Source organism: Castor canadensis, chromosome 4 (assembly GCF_047511655.1).
Source record: "Castor canadensis chromosome 4, mCasCan1.hap1v2, whole genome shotgun sequence".
NCBI classification, from domain to species: Eukaryota; Metazoa; Chordata; class Mammalia; order Rodentia; family Castoridae; genus Castor; species Castor canadensis.
In genome coordinates, this window is record NC_133389.1 from 156,082,981 (window position 1) to 156,103,881 (window position 20,901).

The following is a 20,901-nucleotide window of genomic DNA, read 5'->3' on the forward strand; positions in this document are numbered from 1 at the left end:
TAAGTGAATGAATGAATGAATGTGAGACCTGGTGGGGTCAGGTGGTGGGAGACTTCTTGGAGAAATTTGTTAGGGACTTCTTGGGTGTGATCAAGGTTCCCAAACTGAAAACGTAAGCACTGTCGAGCCGCAGAAAAAGATGACTGAGTTTGTGCTCTGACAATGGGCATGCATGGTGCTCCTTTTCTAGACACATTTACTTTTTTTGCTCTTTGTTTGACTTCTATCTCAGCAGCAGTTTGATCAGATGTAGAAGTAAACTGACATGTTTCACTACTGAGAATTGTATTAGAATATTTGTGCTACTGTTCACCTAGAGCAAAGACTTTGTAAGGAGTATGGCTGGTCGAGACCTGACTAGTCCAGTGTGTTACAGGGAACAGAGCCCGTAGCTTCCTGATTCCCTCACCTTGGACTTCAGATGCACTAGAGAGAGAACCTAAGGTGCCTGCTCAAGGCCTTCCTAAAATAGTGGCCATGTGAAACATAATCACAGAACCCAAAATCAAGGGAGGAGGAGACAAAGGCTGCTTACTTAGCATCTCAGCCTTTTGAGTATTTTTCACGTTGCAGACTGGCCGAACCTCCTTGTAGAACTTAATGTGTGTACCTTAAATTTGGTTGTTACAGTGGATGATATATGTCTCACTTTTCCCAGAATAGTGCTTCCTGGTTTATATATATCTACTGTCCTGGCATAATTATTAATATGCTTCTCTTCGCTCCCAGAAATGTCCCAGTTTGGATGATAAGTTATGTGGCCATTCAGCCGTTATACCTTGATCTTGCTTCTTTCTTTTCATCCAGACTTACCTGGTTCTGCTGGGAAGGTATGCTCTTGGTCTCCAGATCCCTTCAGAAGAGCCTGTTCTCTCTGTTTCCCAATTAGAGATAGACTGGGGCACAACACATAATTTCAGTGTACGTAAATTTTAGGAAGAGAAGACACTACTAGAGACTGGTAGTTTGACTATGTTTTTACATGGGAGTGAGTGCTTTTTTTTTTTTTTTTTTATAGTGGTGGATGTTGAGCCCAGGCCTTGCATGTGCTAGGGAAGTACTCTACCATTGATCTACATCCTCAGCTCTTGTTTTTTTTGAGAAAAGGTCTTGCTATGTTGCTCAGGCTGGCCTTAAACTCATGATCTTCTTGAGTCAGCTTCCTGAGTGCTGAAATTACAGGTAAGTACCACCATGCCCAGCATAAGTGAATGATTTTAAGTTATGCAGAACACATGCTTTCCTTCGTGGTCCAATGCATATCTTTCTTAGTAGTGTCTATGAGTCAAGACCCTGTTATCCATGCTGTCTCATTTTAAACAATTATTTTTCTTGATTAGATCATCCCCAGACTTTCCTGGCCATAGAAAGCTTGTAATTTAAAAAAATTTTTTGAAGTAAGAGATTGAAGTTATTTTCCAAAAAACTAGAAGTTATCTACCCTTCTTAGTTAAATTTTTTTCTGGATTTAGGAAATGTTGGTAAGTTATTTTCTAGTTACTGAGATTCTTGCTTATCTGTAATGAGCCTTCCTATAATGGGAGATGTAAATTTTTGGAAGTTCTGACCACTTGCTCTTCATTTGTCTGTGTTCATTAGGCACATAATCTTGAACTCAAGGATCCAGTCAGTAGAGATATATAGTCTATATAGGCAAAACCTATGCCTAGATACAATAGCAACCCTGTTTGCATATTTGCTTCTGGTTATGAGATTCTTTCACCATAAATTTATAAAAGGTTTCGTTGAGATAATCCTGGAGTTTGGATAGTTTAGACTATTTAGTAGTAAGGATGACTTCTGAGACTTAATGCTTTAAGATTTTGTCTTTTTGCCACATTGTGGTCAAAAACAAGTTGACTATTGCCTAGGATGGCTCTTATAGGCAGCCCCTTCTCCAAATCCTGTCATAGGAGGCTAAGCTGCATCCATCCATCTCACAGTTGTGCCATCTGGAGCTTGTGGTATCCAGCGTTGCCAAGGAAGAGAGAGCTTGGGTAGTCACACAGGGATTTTAGTGGTCATACTAGAGGAGCCTAATCCAATTTCCCAGCCCTAATCTAACTGGGGAAGCTATGAAATGTGGTTTTACTGTGCTAGGAAGGCAAGGAAGAAATGACATTTGGTGAATACAGAGCATTATTTCTGCCACAGTTCCCTTCATTGACCTGATTCTTGGCACCATAGTCTTGCTGTTCTCTTAAGTTATTGAAAAAAAATTTTATTTTAGAACTTATGATGTTCACAAACTTCCTTTTATCAGTTCCCACAATTATTAGATTCTTCAGAACCAAATACCCGATTGGGTGATGAACAAAGTAAAACACCAATTCATGTTAGCACCCACAGGTACTAAATAGATCAGTATTGGCATGTGAGAACATTATGTTTCCAAGAGGAAATGCTACTAGGGACTACAGGGAGCAGAGGTGGAGGGAAGGACTTGGAGGCATCTGCCACAGGGATTGCCAGACAACTCATCCGCAGGTGTACAGAGATAGAGATCACATGTTCCTGCTTGGTTGGTTGGAGCCGGGCAGGACCACCCCGTTAACCTTTGAAGTCTTCCTTTTTAGTGCTACTTGTCCATTATCAAAAAATCCTATTACCTTGGCATTGCTTTAAGACTTTTATAATTGATTAGATTATATTTCAGTTAGCATTATAATGCACTTTCAGAGAGCTTACCAATAGTATTTGAGGGCGAGATGACCAATTTTGCATATTTGTGCTGATTTTGATTGAATTTTAAGTTCACTCTTCACCCTGTTTTCTCTGCACACAGGTTGGGACCACCATATAGTAGGTGTTGGTAGATGTTTGCTCACTCAGCAGGCACTTATCAGAGCTTGCTGTGCACGAGGCCTTGTGCCAGGTGCTAGAGATAACATGGTGGGTAAACAAGCAGTTGCAGAGAGGGATGGCTGTGGACGGATAGAAGGAAAGTCTATGCTATTTGTAAGAGGTGGAAGCATGGAGTAGCCTGGTGAGGAGGGGCAGGTGGTTGAGGGTATCGTGTCTGTGTCTATGTGTCACAGGCGTTCTGAAAAGCTACTGTTTATCTTCTTTAAGATTCTCAAAAGGAGGCATTATTAGAAATAGGTATGGTCATTGGTGAAAGAGTTCCTTTAAAAGTGGGAAACAGGACAATTAAAGTGACCGTTACCAGATTTGATGATGGATGGTTAGAATGCCATTATCCACTATTGTAAATACAAGCAAAAGTAGTGTTCCAGAGTAATTTTGTTTCCAACTCCTAGACATGCTCTAGGGATTGTGTGGTTGAGAATTTTGAAAACAACAAATTTCCATGGAGAATTGCAATTAGGACACAGTTGGGGAGATCTTTCTACTTTTGGTGTTGCAGCCTTGCACAGAGAAGTGTTAACCATCAACAACCCTGTATATGTGTATTCACAGCACTGGTAGTTGATGAAGTAAACTAGCAATTAAAAGTTTCTGCACCCTGTCAGGTTTCCCCATGTACATAGAGTTAAGTATTGTCATTACTTTTGTCATTATTTAGATTTTTTAAAGGGAATGAATAGACATAACATAATTTAGTTTCAAATGTAGAACCATTGACCTATACACATTTGAGTCACAATTGCAATAGGGAACATATTTAAGCACTTACTTTGCTTCAGTGTTATAAAGGTTGTCCTCTGGGGTCCACAGGACAGACAAACTGCTGGATGCGTACAGGAGGCTCCCTATTGACCATTGACTACTTTGAGTCACCCCTGTCCACCCCTTCCATGGGATCAGTTTAGAATGCATCAGGTACAGCTCTCAGGAGTCCTTCCATTCTTCAGTTAAAGAAGTAACGTCAAGGTTTCCTAACAAGCAAACTGACAATTAGGCAAAATTATAGAAAATCTGTATGTCGGAGCAGGAAGGGACGTGAAGAATCTTCTGCTCCAGGCCTTCATTTTGTGGAAGAGGAAATGAAGGTCTGAACTTAAGGCATGTAACTGGCTCAGAGTTGGGCTTACTGTTGCCCATCAGTTACCACTAGGATTAGAAGAGTTTAGTAAGACCTTTGTAGCCCTCAGAACAATGCCGGGGTGTCGTGAGTGGTCAGTATCACTTGCTATTTGTCCTGCTGGCAGAGCCAAATAGGAACACACAGCTTCCCTAATTCAGCACTCTTTAGGGGTGCAAATTTTGTATTTCACACGTTGTATATGGAACAGTATATTTTTACGATCTTGACTTAACAAAACAGTGGTGACAGCCACAGTACCCAGTGTGACACTGAGTGCTGATATTTGGGCTAAGTACTGCATACTCATGGTTGTACTGAACCCTCACAATGTCCTGTGAGATTCATACTCTTAACTATCTCCATTTGACATGCTGGGGAACTTTCCCATGGCTACAGCACCAGTAAGAGCTTGGGCCAGGGTTTAACCCTACTTTGACTTCAAAGTCTGTGCTCTTAGCCATTAATTATATTAGGACTTGGTAAACTATAGTCCACAGGTCAAATCTGGTCATACCTATTTTTGTGTGGTCTGCATGCTGAGACTGCTTTTTACATTTTCAAGTGGTTGAAAAACCTAAAGAAGAAAAATATTTCATGGCATAACAAAACTGTGTGAAATTCAAATTCCAGTGTCTATAAATAAAGTTTTATTCAGTATAGCCACACTCATTTGTTTACATTGCCTGCCTGTTCATGCAGTGCAGTGGCAGAGTTAAGTGGTTGTAGTAGAGACCAGGTCACTGGTGGAGCCTAAAAATATTACTACTGGCCCTTATTGAAAGCACTTGTTAGCTCTAGTTCAATACTCTTCCTCAATGATTACAGTTTATGAAATTTCAATAATTTAGAACATAACTGTGGGATTTTTAAAACAGGGCATGTTTCCTTCTCCTTACAGTTTAGTTTTAAGTAACTTACCAATTAGAGGTTGAATCTATGGAGTTACCCTTAAATTTGCCTGTGTCTTGTCTTTTTGTATGGACTGAGGAATGGCTTGTGACTGGACAGTGTTTGAGACTCTAGACGATAACTTGTTTTTGTGCTAACCATGCACTGTAGCACTTTTTGGCTTGCATGCCCTCAAATCCACTGATTGAGCTATTTTAACCCTCCAGTGTCTTAGATGCAGAAATCACTTTCTCTTCTTTCCTCTGCAGTGGTTTGCTGTCTTCGGATTATGTGGAGATTCACTATGAAAATGGGAAGCCACAGTACTCAAAGGTATGGTTGGAAGTGTCTAGAAATCACGTAGCATAAATATGTCCATCATAGAACTGACTAGTGTGCACTGGATGGTTCTGATGTTTTCCTTGATAAAATCACCCGGCATCCTCTACAAGGATGCTGTCTTTAGTGAGGAGAAATTTATTAAAACTTATAAATGTTTGAGATAGCATTAGAGATTTTATATCTTCAGGACAAGGGAATATTTATTGTTTTTGTTATACAATCAGTACCTTATGTAATGATACAAAAAGCTATTCAGTTCCATGTCAGCACCTTCAAGTGTAAGTTTGAATTCCTTGTCTGACATCCTTGGGACCAGAAGTGTTTTGGGATTTTGGATTTTTTTTTGATTTTGGAGTATTTGCCTATACATACTGTGATAGCTTGGAGAGGGGACCCAAGTCTGACCACATAATTCATTTATGTTTTACATACAACTTATACACATAAGTATAAGTAATTTTACACAGTTTTTTAAATAAGTTTGTACATGAAACAGTTTCATGGTATAGAATTTTCCACTTGTGGTGTCATGTTGATGCTCAAAAAGATTGGAGCATTTTGGATTTAACATTTCAGATCAGGATGCTCAACCAGGCTCTTACAGTCACAGAATCTGAGTTATCAGACCACGTGGATTATTAGGATGAGTATTTAGTACAAGCGACTTTGTTGCCTAAGAAGGGCAGAGGACAGGAGGGGCAAGTAAGATTTAGGGAGCACTCTTGGTCTTGCTGTGTAACTCATTCTGGCCTTGAATCTTCATCCTCCTATCTCAGCCTTCTGAGTGCTGGGATTAAGCCCAGCAAGTTTTGTTTTTTTTTTGGGAGGCTGTGCTGGGAATTGAACCTACAGCCTTGCACATGCTAGTTTGTACATGAAATAGTTTCATGGTATAGAATTTTCCATTTGTGGTGTCATGTTGATGCTCAAAAAGATTGGAGCATGGCAATTACTCTACCTCTGAGTTACATCTCTGGCCCTTTTCTCTTTAACTTTCACAACAATTCTATGAAGTGAATATTTTTTCTGTTGTACAAAGGAAGAAACTGAGGCAGAGAGAGGGCAAATAAACCTGCTCAAGGCCAAGAAAGGTAATAAAGGTTATTGGGTACTTTATTTCTTTTAGTTGGAGGTTAGCTTTTCTTCTCTTCATGGAGGATCAATAAGGAGCAAGCAGGTTTAAATTAAAGCAGGAGAGGGATTATTTGCATGTAAAGAAATATAGTGGTCTCTACCAGTCAGGGTGAAAATTGGTGGAATGGCTACAGAAAGAAGCTCATCTGTAGGAGCCATGAGAGTGCCATTGAGCCTAAGCACTGTCCATGGATACCATGGGCCTGGGAGGGGAAACGGGGAACAAGCATTGCATTTGGTTTTTCTAGACTGTCAGCCTAAAAGTGGCACCTGTCATGTGTGGAGCTGCTGAGGTGTGCAGCCGGGAGCTGGGGCTCTCCATCCATCACCTCTCAGCACATGTTCATAGATGGTCTTAATTGTAAATACTGCCCAGGAGTCATGGCATGTCTTAGGATTTATAACTGTCCAATTAACAATGGGCACATTGGTAACCTGAAGGCTTTGAATTGGACACTACAGAGGAAGAACTTTTGCATATTTTTCTTACTGTTTGTCATTCTTGCCTTAGGCTGTGTCTTGAGGGTTGTCGAATCTCCCTAAAAGTTAATGCTTTGGAAAGTGAGCAATGCTAAATCAAGCGCGGGAATGGAGCTTCCTGGCATTTGTACAGATTGAAGCTCTGTCAGCTGTGCCCATGCCCTGAGCACTGCGGATGCTGAATCATGAGCTGGGAGTAGACGAAACTGCAGGAGAACTTTATGGACTCAGCAAATGAGCTGCCTTGCAGCCACAGTAACTGGATCCAAACTTCTTGCTAAGAAGTTCACTCATTTTTTTTTTTTTTTAAGAAGCAGAATAGCTCATTGCTCTCCAGAGATCATTTGAGGTCTCCAAAGGGGACCTTATCGTTAATAAGGTATTTCAGGCCTCCTATTGTAACTGAAATTTAAAACAAAAGATAAGTCAACTCTGGCAAAAGGAGTTGTGTTCACTGCAGTTTGCTTTTGTGTTCATTCATTCCTTTTCTTTCATTTGTGATCCATTTTCTCCAGTTAGCTCTCATACTCAAATTTACTTGTTTTGCAGATAATGAATTAATGGTAACATCCTATTTTTTCCTTCCTTCCTTCCTTTCCTTCCTTCCTTCCCTTTCTTCCTGCCCCACTTCCTTCCCTCCTTCCTTCCCTCCCTTTTAGGGATACAGTCTCAATTTGTAGCTAGGCTGGTGTCAACTCCTGATCCTCCTGCCTCAGCCTCCTGAGTACTGGGATTACCAGCATCCACTAGTACATCCTGGTTTTTGTATGTCTGTATTTATAAATACACCTCCAAAACCCAAGATGATATGGTACAAACAGTTCTATAGCAGGATTTTAAAATTCTAATGACAATATAAATATTTTAGCGTACACGAAATAATCTTCTAGACCGTATTTTTAAAAAATGGTATAGTATTCTTTCTAATTCATTTGTTATCATTCATTTTAAAATCCTATATTTACATTGTCTCCAATCTTTCCCTGCACAAACACCCTAAGGAGAAGCCTTCCGGATGCATTCTGGACATGTCCTGAATAGTTGCTTACTGATTAATTCTGAGAATAGCATTTTCTGGGTCAAAGAGTTCACACATTTTTTTAAGGCTTTTGGTACAAATGGACAGTTTTTGCTTCTGAAAATTTGTATAAATTAACATCCACACCACCATTATATACATATTTTTAAAAGCATTTTTAAAACAAAATTTACAAAGATTGCCTTCCATGTTGTTTAAGAAACCCTTTGTACAGAGTGCCTGAAAGAGAAATTAATGTGTAAAAATGGCTAGGTTAAGATTATTTTTACATGTTATGCAAACTTTCTTCCAAATATCTCTAACTATTTAGACAAAAGCATGTACACACAGAATACCCACCCACCCCCAACACAGTGTGCCATTCACGTGACTGGAGAAGAGCAGAGTCACAAATAGCCCCTTTGCTTTGCAGTTAAATATAGATGTAGACAGTTATTCTGGGAATTAGTTGCGAACAATGACGCATCTACACTTTGAATGGGTTGTCTAGGTTTTCCCATTTTGCCACTACCAAGGCCTCCCCAGCTCCCACTTCTGGCTTAGAGGAAGTTAATATCTTGCCTTTCACTTCTGTTGAATAAAAGTGGGCTAGAAAGACTCCTTTCCACATGAAGCATATATAGGAATTATGTAAAAAAAAGAAAATGAAGCATTTAATACTGGTGCCAGATATCACCTGATGTCTGTGGAAGAACTTTTGTCCTCCTCTTAATTGAGCAATTGCTTCCGTTAGAATTCCTGTAAGTTGTTGATTTTATTTTACACACATTAAAAATAACCTTTTCTTTTGTTTAAATACATTTATTCAGATATAATTTACATATCGTGAATCATGCAGTTAAATCCCCACTCCCATCCTCTTAATAGTCTTTCTCTATTCTTTCTCCCACCAGCCATAGGTAACCATTGACCTACTTTCTCTGCCTGTAATAGAGTGGCTGTTCTAGACAAACAAAATCATATAATATGTGGTTCTTTGTAAATGCTTTCTTTTTTCAGCTTTATTAAAATATAATTGAAAAATACAAATTATATATACTTAAAGCATACAATTTAGAGTTTACATATAGGGATTATATATTTTTAAATTGCACAAAACATCATGCTTTGATATATTGTATACATTATGAAATGATCACCACACTCAAGCTAATTAATGTATCCATTACCTCACATAGCTATTACTTTTTGTAGTGGGAACATTCAAGACCCATCCTCACAGCGGATTTCACGTATGTAATATGGTATCTCTAGCTGTAGCACTGTGTTTGTACATGCTATGTTGACAACCCAGACATTTTGCACAACTGAAACTTTGGTCCTTTGACCAACGTCTCTTCATTTTCCCCTTCACCCTTTGCCCTGCCCTGGCAACTACCATTCTACTCTCTGCTTCTCTGAGCTTAACTATTTTGGATCCTATATATACAAGATTGAGGAGTTTTTGTCTTTCTGTGCCCGGCTTATTTTACTTAGTACAGTGTCTTCTAGAATCATCCTTGTTGTCATATGTAGTAGGATTTCCCTGTTTTTAAGAGTGAATAATATTCTAGTGTGCAGACACTTTTTTTTGTATTCATTCACCCATTGACAGGTTGTGTTTCCTTCCTGGCTGTTGTGAATAGTACTTTAATTAACATGGCTGTAAAATTACCTCTTCAGGATTCAAATTTCAACCAGGCGTGCTAACGTTGTTATGGGAAACTCGAAGAGAGACGCGGGACTCTGGGACTTTTAGTATCACTGGCAACCTTGCAAACCTGGGGAGTAAAAATACGAGCATGTAAAATAAAATCAGCAACTTATTACACACTGTGTGCACAATGCTGTGGCAGGAATGTTTGTGTCTGGAAGGGCTTTAATGCCAGATAGCCACACATGTATAAAGAACCATTTCCTGAGTCCTCTCAGCCTTGGTTATTTTTGAGAGGTCTGGCATGAATGACTCTATTTGAACTTTGATGGCATTCCCCCCTTGTCTTCAAACTGTTTGTCTCTGAGCAGTCTCCTCTGAAGATCTTTTTCCCATCCAAGTACTAATCAGGCTCAACCCTGCTTAGTTTCTGAGACCAGACGAGACTGGACACATTTAGGGTGGTATGGCCGTAGACTGAAGATCTTTCTTGATTGGTCATTTTGTTTCCTCATCATGAGAATTTGCTCTTTCCCATGTCAGGGGGAAGTAATGAGCAGATCAGGTGGGAGTCAGTGCCTACTAGACCCTTTTGACCAAATTTAAGCAACAAAGAATCTTAGGCAGTGAGCTTCTAGATAAGGACAATATAAAACAAAATCCAAGAAAAGCAGACGTCTAAAAAAGCTAACCTGGTTGACACATAAGTACTCATTAGAGTAATTTTTTATGGACTTGGTTTTAAATGCCCCAGAAGGATCAGGACTGTAATGACAAAACTTAAAAAAACCATGGTTAAAATTTTGATGGACAATTTGGCAACTAACAGAACACTGTATCAATACCATTAACTTTTTTTTACTGTGTTTATCTAAATTTTGTACTTTAGAAAGCTTGATATATTAAAACATAAATATATTTGTATACAGGAACCACCAATAGCATCACAGCTCTATAGAGGTTATATATACATATTAGTTTAGTTGTTGCTCTTAAAGTAAAACTTTAGATTTTCTCATCAGTTTTGAGGGGGGAACAGTGTCAGTGACCCCAAATAGCCCAAACACATATAGGATTGTGACTGCATTACAATCACCCATGACAACAGTTGTTTAACCATGAGGTCATCTAGAAAATTTTACATAAACAAACTTTTAAATGAACATGACTCAGTTATGTTAGTAGTCAAAACCCTGACAAAAATCATCAAAGAACAATCAAAGAAAAATCATCAGAGAACACAGGTAAACATTTATGGGGACTAAGTGTGGAGTTAGGAAACCTAATGGCCAAGAATCATGACTCAGATGTTGATATAGGATCATATCCTAGACATACAGCAGGATCCCACCAACTTGTAGTCAGTGGAGCCTCCCGAAAATAACTGGCCCAATCTGGCCATCCCAGGCCAAAAATTCCTTCTGCCTGACATGAATTTAGTCCACTATGTTGACTCCAATAAAAACTAGAGGTCTTGACCTCTAGTGTAGTGCTCCTTTTTGAGTTTTTATTTCTTTATCCTATCTGGAGGGTGCACTTTGACTTTAAAAAAAATTTTTTTTTTACTTTGTTTTACATAAGTAAATCTGTCTCAACCCTAAAGTCAGTGTAGCAGCACTCCCTGTGCTCAGCTGCCTCTTGCCTCTCTGTGTTTTAATAAACTCTTGTTGTCTTGATAAATTTGTAGAATAACCTGTAGCACCAAAAATTCCTGACAGTTATCTTGACAAAAGAAAAACCATTTTTAAGACAGTTTTTTTGTAAATGTTATCAAGAACAATACAGTATTTTAAAGATAGTCTTGTTATGAGCTTAGAGAATTAAGTTTTAGTTTAGCATCAGTACATTAAATTTTGACCTTACAAAACTGTTAATGTAACTGGATTTTGTTCAATTCAATCACTTACATAAGCATTTATAAACTCCATCTTTTTATGACAACTTACTCTGCACGTTTATGACAACTTATTTTGTATCTTCTGGGGGAGGTTGTCTTTATCCTTTCTTTTTTTATTTAAAAGTATTTTTTTAACTTTTTATTTTTTAAAAACTGTATTTTTTGTTACTTGTTGAAAATAACTCATAAACTCTTTTAACTTAGAGCCTTGTAGCTGTATGAAAAAAAAGAAAGCAAGCAACCTTAAAATAATTTTTTATATAAAAACAATTTATAGAAAGCCCATTTGTTAATAGACACATGTATTATAAGAGAGAATTAAATCCCAGACTTCATTTATGACAGAATGAAACAGGCTAAAGTCAATTTTTAACTAAAATCTTTAAATTTTAAGATTCCTGCTGTAGGCTCTGGTTTCTCCCCCCCTTTTTTTTCCTCCTCTGGTCTGAGCCAGAGTGTTAACCACTGAATGCCTGCATCCTGTTGAGACCTGATTGAAATAAGTTTGAAAACCAGTTTTCTTAAGAGTAGCAGTAGAACAGAACAATAATTTTTTTACATTGACCCTTAATAAGGACCATCCTCAAGATGTTTATATATTCGTATGTAAAAAGCTTAAGCAGTTTATAACAGAGATCTTTCAAATGAACACCCTGTTTTTTTGTTACTTTGAATATCACATTAACCTTATAACAGCAGTTTAAGAACCATTTTGAAGATGCTTACACGTACACACACAAAAGTTTTATAAATTAAGCATGCCAGAAAAAGAATTTTTAAGCATGCATAAGATGAGCTGGAATTCCAGGAGCAAATTATATTTTGCCCAGTGCTTTAAACCAGTTGACACACACACACACACACACACACACACACACAAAATTAGAATTCACTCTCAGAAAAAGAAAAAACTTTTAAATTATACTCAGAGGGCTATCTGGTGGAATGGTGGATGATGCATCTGTTCTTTTGTGAGTCTTCCTCTTTGTAACTGAATTTTTGTTATCCATCCCTTAACCTTGATTGTGGCTATTTCCCAGGAAAAGCTCAACTTTCCTAATTCCCAGAGGTGTCTCATACACTTTTGCCCCACTTCCTAAACCTGAGAGACCTGGTTGTACCCCAGGTAGGGTTACTAGGGGGTCTCTGGGAGGTGACCAGTCTCCCCTTCTGCCTCCCAAAGGCAGGCCTATTATTTGAACCCAGGTTGTTACCAGTCTGATGGGTAGCACCCCCCTTGCTGGTTCCTGTGCATCACTGGGTACTGTTGTGCATTCGAGGCCCTCACCCAGACTCACAGGAGGACCAATCCCTCCTCTGGATCAAGCTGTCCATTGGTGCCTGGTGTTATCACTTCTCCTGGTGGTCTGGGACACACCCCGGTGACAAGGGAGGTGAAGAAACCACAGTCTCCGCAATCCTAGATAAGCTCCCAAGAAATGTTATGGGAAACTCAAACAGAGACACGGACTCTGAGGCAAGGAAGCAATTCTTTCTTCTTATTTTTTCTTTTATTCATATGTGCATACAGTTTGGGTCATTTCTACCCCCTACCCCGCCCCCCCCCGCTCCCTCCCTTACCGACCCCACACCCTCCCTCTCCCCCCAACCCCCTCGCTACCAGGCAGAAACTATTTTGCCCTTATCTCTAATTTTGTTGAAGAGAGAGTATAAGCAATAATAGGAAGGACCAAGGGTTTTTGCGATAAGGATAGCTATACATGGAGTTGATTCACATTAATTTCCTGTGCATGTGTGTTACCTTCTAGGTTAATTCTTCTTGATCTAACCTTTTCTCTAGTTCCTGGTCCCCTTCTCCTATTGGCCTCAGTTGCTTTAAAGTATCTGCATTAGTTTCTCTGTGTTGAGAGCAACAAATGCTATCTAGTTTTTTGGGTGTCTTACCTATCCTCATACCTCCCTTGTGTGAAGGCAGCAATTCTTTATTGTGCCGGCACAGACTCAGCGGACTCGTGTCCAAAGGCTGAGCCTGAGAACAAAGGGTTCTCACCTTATATAACCTTGCAAGGAGGTTACAGAGGCAATAAAATTAAGAAAAGAAGGTTTAATCTATATATGGTTAAATGCAATTCTATAGGCTACCTCACCCTAGTGCTAAGTGCCCTTCTACCCCTACTGCTACGTGACCTTCTTCATGGTTGGATTCTTTAGGTTTTATCTCTTTGCTATACCATCTCTTCCCCCGTGCTACTTTATCAGAACACAGGCCTGTCTGTTTCTCTTGTAGTCCTCCTCCCTGTTACAGTGTATGCCTGTGATCCCACTACCTAAGAGGGGGAGGCCGAAGGATCAGGAGTTCAAGATCAGCCTAGGCTACATACCAAGGCCCTGTTTCTTTTTATTTTATTTTATTTTATTATTCATATGTGCATACAAGGCTTGGGTCATTTCTCCCCCCTGCCCCCACCCCCTCCCTTACCACCCACTCCACCCCCTCCCTCTCCCCCCTACCCCCTCAATACCCGGCAGAAACTATTTTGCCCTTATCTCTAATTTTATTGAAGAGAGAGTATAAGCAATAATAGGAAGGAACAAGGGTTTTTGCTGGTTGAGATAAGGATAGCTATACAAGGAGTTGACTCACATTAATTTCCTGTGCGTGTGTGTTACCTTCTAGGTTAATTCTTTTTGATCTCACCTTTTCTCTAGTTCCTGGTCCCCTTTTCCTATTGGCCTCTGTTGCTTTTAAGGTATCTGCTTTGGTTTCTCTGCGTTAAGGGCAACAAATGCTAACTAATTTTTTAGGTGTCTTACCTATCCTCACCCCTCCCTTGTGTGCTAAAGCTTTTATTATGTGCTCAAAGTCCAATCCCCTTGTTGTGTTTGCCCTTGATCTAATGTCCACATATGAGGGAGAACATACGATTTTTGGTCTTTTGAGCCAGGCTAACCTCACTCAGAATGATGTTCTCCAATTCCATCCATTTACCAGCGAATGATAACATTTCATTCTTCTTCATGGCTGCATAAAATTCCATTGTGTATACATACCACATTTTCTTGATCCATTCGTCAGTAGTGGGGCACCTTGGCTACCATAAATGGCAGTTCTTTCTCACAATGCCTTTTATGTTTCTAACTGTTTTGCTTACCTAAGCACCTCATTCTAAGGCCAGCTGATAAAGAGTGTTAATTCCATCTTTACCCATAACTCCCCTTGATTATTTGGGGGATTGGGACATAGACATCTTTTGAAGGCCATTATTGTGTCTACCACAGCATATTAGCCAGAACTAGTAGCAAAACAAAAATAAACAAAAACAAAGGATATAGGAAGAAATGACAGTGAATGAACACAATGAAATTGTAGCATTACTAACAGTCATAAGACTAGAGATATATAAGGAGTGGTGCATTGGACTACAAGATTCTGAAACAGAGCAAAATCATTCCCTATTACTGCTATTTGCTAATTTCAAGCACATGCACAGACACAAGTGCTGGCATGCACACATATGCATGCACACAAAGTCATGTCCAATTCTATCCATTTACCAGTGAATGATAACATTTCATTCTTCATGGCTGCATAAAATTCCATTGTGTATAGATACCACATTTTCTTAATCCATTCGTTAGTGGTGGGGCATCTTGGTTGTTTCCATAACTTGGCTATTGTGAATAGTGCCAAGGCCCTGTTTCAAAGAAACCCAAAAAACCCAACCAGAACAAAAAAGATTCATATTTCCTTTACTTTCTACGTTTAATTTTTTGAGGAGTCACCATATTGTATGCCATAAAATGGCTGTGCACAAGTGTCCTGTTTTTTCCACATCCTCTCCATTGTCTTTTATAATAGCCCTCCAAATAGGTGTGAGGTGGCAGCTCATTGTACTTTAACTTTGCATTTCTCTAATGCATGGTGATGTTGAGCACCCAGTGGCCATTTTATGTTTTCTTTTAAGAAATAGCTGTTCAAGTTTTTGCCTATCTTTTAAGTCAGTTGTTTGTTTTCTTCCTTATGAGATGAATTAATGTTTTGAAATTAATACCTTATCAGATATGTGGTTTATAAATATCCTCTCCCATTCTGTAGGCTATTTCTTCACTGTTGTTTCCTTTGTTATGTAGAAGCTGTTTGGCTTGATGTAGTCAAGCAAGTAGTTTTGCTTTTGTTGCCTGTGTTTTTAATGTCAAGACAAAATAATTCATCACCAGGACCAGTGTCATGAAGCTTTTACTTTGTTGATTTCTTGAATAATGTTGTTGATGAACCTATATAAAATACGTCAGTTTTAGCATTTCAGTTCTTATAAAACAATTAGGTCTCAATAAAGTATTTTTTTTGTCTTAATATATTTCTGTTAAATTCCTTTCAGGTGAGGCCATTGTTACATATTTTTAAGTATTTTGATTTCTCCTCTTCTTATAAGAGAAATTGCCCCTTGGCTAGAAGTATATGGGTGAATAGTTGGGTGGAGTATACCCATCCCTCCTTCCCTCACTTTACTATCTTTGTCATTATTAGGTGGTGAAAATGTCCTTTCCTGGGTCTATTTTCTCTCCTTGGCTTATTCCAGTATTCTTGTTCACCTTGTCCAGGGAAGGTGAACTGATGAGAAAGGAGTTGGGCATATCTATAGTCTTTTCCTCCCCCCCTTTTATCGTAGGATACACCTCCTTACAGGAAGCACATATTTCCACTATTCTATACTAAACGTTACATGGTGGCAACCCTTGTGTGTTTGTGGTGGGGGGAGGGATGAGTGTGGGGGGGGAAAGGTGCTTATTGGCTATGCCTCATGGATTAGTTGGCCAAGTTAGGGTTGCAACATTGGCAACTAACGTCTCCTCTAGTGTGGCTTTTTCACTCCTGTTACTTGTATGGCTTAAACTTGGATAGGCACCTCTTCACACCCATTATGGTGGCTGTAATGAAAAAAAGACGGACAACAGCAAGTGTTGAGAGATTGTGGAGACACTGGAAACTTCACTCAAAACATTTTGGCAGTTCATCAAAAAGTAGCAGTGAGCAATCATATGACTCAACAGTTTCACTCCTTGGTATATATCCAAGTGAGTTAAAAGCGTGTGTCCACACAGAAATTTGTACATAAATGTTCAAAGTACCATTCATAATAGCGAAAAGTGCAAACAATCCAAATGTCTATCAGTGGATGAATGAATAAAGAAAGTGTAGTATATCTACACAGTGGAATACTCTTCAGACCTGAGATAGGATAAACCATAGATACTTATAAACATTATGTTAAATGAAAGAAGCCAGACACAAAGTAGCACATACTGTATGATTTAAAAAAAAAATTGAAATGTCTAGAATAGGCAAATCCAGAGAGAGTCAAAGTAGATTAGTGGTTGACAGGGGCTGGTGTAGTGGAAGGGAAGAGGAATGGGGAATGACTGCCAATGGGTAGAAGATTTCTTTTTGGGGTAATAAAAATATTCTAGAATTAGATAATGCTGATGTTATACAACTCTGTAAATATACCAAAACACATAGAATTGCATCCTTTAAAAGCATAAATTGTGTGATTTGTTCAAAGAAAAATTCTCTCAGGTGGGAGATGGAGTTTATTTACTCAAATTCTTCAATTAACAAGAATCCTTTAAAATTGGTCTTCTCACTTATGCTCAAAAATACACCATTTCTATTTACTTGTTAAACATGTCTTCCAGGTTCATCCATGTTGTTGTAATTGGTAGTATTTCCTTTTTAAAAGCAGAATAATAATTCTACTCTATTTACATATAGTGAAGTAAGCTAGGCACAGAAAGAAAAGTACTTCATGATCTTACTTATATGTGTAATCTAAAACAAAGTCAATATATAGAAACAGAGTAGAACAATGGTCACCAAGGATGGGGAGTGAGGCATGGAAATGGAGAGATATAGGTCAAAGGGTACAAAATTGCCATTACATAGGTTATAGGTATAAAATCTAGAGCAGAGTATGTGGACCATAGTTAATAACATTGTATTGTGCGATGGAAATTTGCCAACAGAGTAGATTTTAGGTGTTCTTACCCTACACACTCAAAAAACTGTGCGGTGATAAGACATGTTAATTTGATAAATAATCATTTCACTATATATAACAAAATATTGTGCTATATACATTAGATATATGTAATTTAGAAATCCTGAAAAAGAAACCCAAAAATAAAAAAAACAAAACAGACAAACAAAAAGTTGAGCTCTTATTCTGACCTGGGCTCTGGCCTGGTCATGGATGTGCATTAGTGAACGAGGTATGCATTCTAGCCCCTGGGGTCTGTATTCTGTCCTTGCCTTTGTTCTTTTCTTTATCAGTTTAACCACATCACCCTTTTAGAATGGTCTTTGTGCCATCCTTGTCAAATCACCATCATGGCTCAGTTGAAGCTCACTTCACCTGTGAAGGCTTCTTGGCAGCAGGAAAGCAGAGCTGTTAATTTGGGGGAGTGGGTCTCTATGGGCTCCTGGCTGGAGGGGAGCAGAAAGAGGTGGTGGGAGTCAGCACACAGCAGAGGAGATGTGGAGAGAGAGTGTGCTGGACCTGTCCAATGCAGTCATCCCTCAGTATCCTTCCAGGTTTGGTTCCAGGATCCCACTGGAACACCTCAATCCGTGAATGCTCAAATCCCTTAAATAAAAGGATGTATAACCTCCTAGTTTAAATCACCTCTAGATTACTTGTGATACCCAATGCAGTGCAAATGCTATGTGAATATTTAGGGAACAGTTTCAAGGGAAGGGCCCATACATGTTCAGTACAGACACGGTTTTTTTTTTTTTTTCCTGAGTATTTGACCTGCTGCTGTCTGAATGTGTAGATGTCAGGTGGAGGATGCTGAAGGCTGACTATGTGTAAGTGGGAGAGGCTGGGCATTGCCATGACTAATTGAAGCCTGGATGCTGTGCTGGATTGGGATTTTCAGCCACAGGTCTACTTGTCTTCTTTGATTTTTTTCTTCTTTTTCTTTTCTTTTCTCTGCTCCTTTTCCCTTCCCCCCATTCCCTCTTCCTATATTAATATTTAATGAATTTTCTCAGACTATTTTTCTTCATCTATTTTCCTTACTTTTTCTACTTCTCAGCTTGCCCTAATTGGATTTAAAAATTCATATCTGTGTTCTCTGTTTATAACCAAAAGGTTAGATAATTTAAAGTTCATATTTCTATCCTTTTGCTATATTAAAATAGTTCTTTTATTTGTGTATACACTAGAATTTTTGTAGCCTTTGAATTACTAGGTTTTTTTTAAAGGTTGCTCACAATGGGTAAATAATGAACAATTTATGTAATAATAGGGAAACAAAACTACTCATACTAATTGTAGATGCAAAATTACCAGTTATTAAAAATTTGAGTTTAGAGTTGAAATTACTATTGTTAAACATTCAAAATATTGTCCTTTCTGGAAATATTCTGAGTATTTTCTAGAAAATAAAAGACACACTGGGTTAAAAAAATACCCCATGAAATCAAGTAAGCAGACAGCACTGGCTCCTCACAAAGCTATTTTAAGTTCGGACAGTATAATTTATATGAAGTATTAAAAATTTATATAGCATTGGTACAGCCAAACCATTCTAATACTTTATTAATAAGCTACTGCAAGAACATTTCTTCACTGAATTTAATGAAGGAAAATAATTAAACTGATGTTGGAGTCTTAATTCCCTGATTCTCTGAGACTATTTTTTTCATTTTCTCATTCTGCTGTATTCAAATGCAGGTATAGTGTTCAATTATAGACACTTTTTCTCTTCTTTGCTACCAGATTGCTGATTTTTACAATACATTAGTATACTCTGTGGATAACTTTGAAATACTTAAAAATATGTATGTGGAATAACCATGTGAGTATAGTGTTGTCACTTTGACTGATCAAACTTTAGTGAAACGGATGAGATAATTAAACAGGTGCAAAGGTGGGGCAAATTAAAAAGTTAAATATTGTTTGACTTCTTTTTCAATAGAACTTAGGGCCCAAAATGCTCAAACCTAAGAGAGACACTCCTACCCATCTGCTTTCCAAATCCTTAAATTTTATGGTCACCTCTCATCTGCTGTTTTCTCTTGTCTTTGTCCTTGTGGATTTATATATATACATATTTAATCTCTTAATTGTTACTTGAGTGGGTTATTGGGTGGAAATAGAGATCTGTTTTCACTAAAGTGAGTAGAATCAAACAATTCTGGTTAGTAGTTCACTTGTATAGAACCAATTGTTTTTTCTCCTCTAAGTTGTTATCACTAGAGTCACAAAGTGGCTGTCCCCAGCCATTACTGATTAGGAGATATTCTAAAAGTTGCATGTGCTCTAAAGATGAAGTTCAGTGTTGGAGTACTTGCATCGTACACACAAGGCTCTGGGTTTGATCCCCAGCACTGGAAAAACAAAATGAAACAAACAACATCAACAAAATAAAGAAAATCAAAACCACCAACAAACAACTAGTAGAAGATGCATATGACTTGAGAATTTCATTTTTGAAGGCCTGCAGTTCCCAGTGGGATTCTGAGCTTGTTAACTTCATGGAACAGTGTTATTATTTGAACAATATTTGGCTTTTGGAGCATTCAGTTATTTGGAAGTGGTTGGCTGAGAAAATAAAGGAACATACTTACCAGGGTTTTTAATTTCCTCTGACCAGCAAATAAGTTCCACTTATCAGATGCTCCATTTTTGTTCAATTTAATCAGCTCACTGACCGTTTTGGATCTGAACATGATGGTGTCTTTGGGGACACACATTGACTTTATCACATGTAGAATTAGTATTTCTTGTTCTTCTTCCTTCTATTTGTCCACGTCTATGACCACTCTGTCTTCCTGAAAAAAAAAAAAAAAACAAGATTACCTTGTGGACCTTACAATGTATGACTCAGTTGGACCTTTTGCTGTTGTTGGCAGAGCCTTTTAGCACCTGCTGCTCATCTCCCAGACTGCAGATAGTAGTTAACAGCCAGACAGTAATTATTCAAGATCGCAGATCCTTGGGTGGAAGCCCCAAGGAGCTGACTGTCTAGTGTCACTGGGAATGTACTCCTTGGTCAGACTTATTCCAGTGGTTCACTGTTGTTATGCCTGTTACCTAAGAGGGGTTGTCTCTCCTCTTTCAGGGTTTATATTATACAAAGTACTTCAAGGTGTTATTTATGGTAGTATTTACAAAATGTTGCATAATTGCTAAAAATATTTTTCCATAATGCTTTTAAAAGAATTGGCATAAATTTAATAATATACTCAGAGACCTTTCTAATATTACTAATGTGAATACTAAATTGGAAACTACCAAACTGCTCTCAGTGCTGTATGTAACAACACAATTTTGATGCTAAAACTTTCTTATTGTAGTACCATCAGGAATTGAATGTTGCTTCCAGTCTCATTTAAAGTCCAGAAAACATGGTGATCCACATTCAGATATACAGGGAATGCAACCTGTTTTCTTTGATAATATGCTACCTTAATTCAAACAGGTAACAATGATCTTGATAGTGAGGGAGCACCTACCTTCACTTTCCAGCAT

General features: G+C 38.3%; 1 protein-coding gene across 4 annotated transcripts in view; it reads left to right on the forward strand.

Moving 5' to 3' along the window:
• Window positions 1-20,901, forward strand: part of Adam23 (ADAM metallopeptidase domain 23) — a 164,044-nt gene that overhangs the window by 66,037 nt on the left and 77,106 nt on the right. For all 4 annotated transcript variants that reach the window (XM_074071556.1, XM_074071558.1, XM_074071559.1 and 1 more), the window contains exon 4: window positions 5,146-5,209. In XM_074071556.1, coding sequence (XP_073927657.1) covers window positions 5,146-5,209 — 64 coding nt within the window. The remainder of the gene's footprint in view (window positions 1-5,145; window positions 5,210-20,901) is intronic.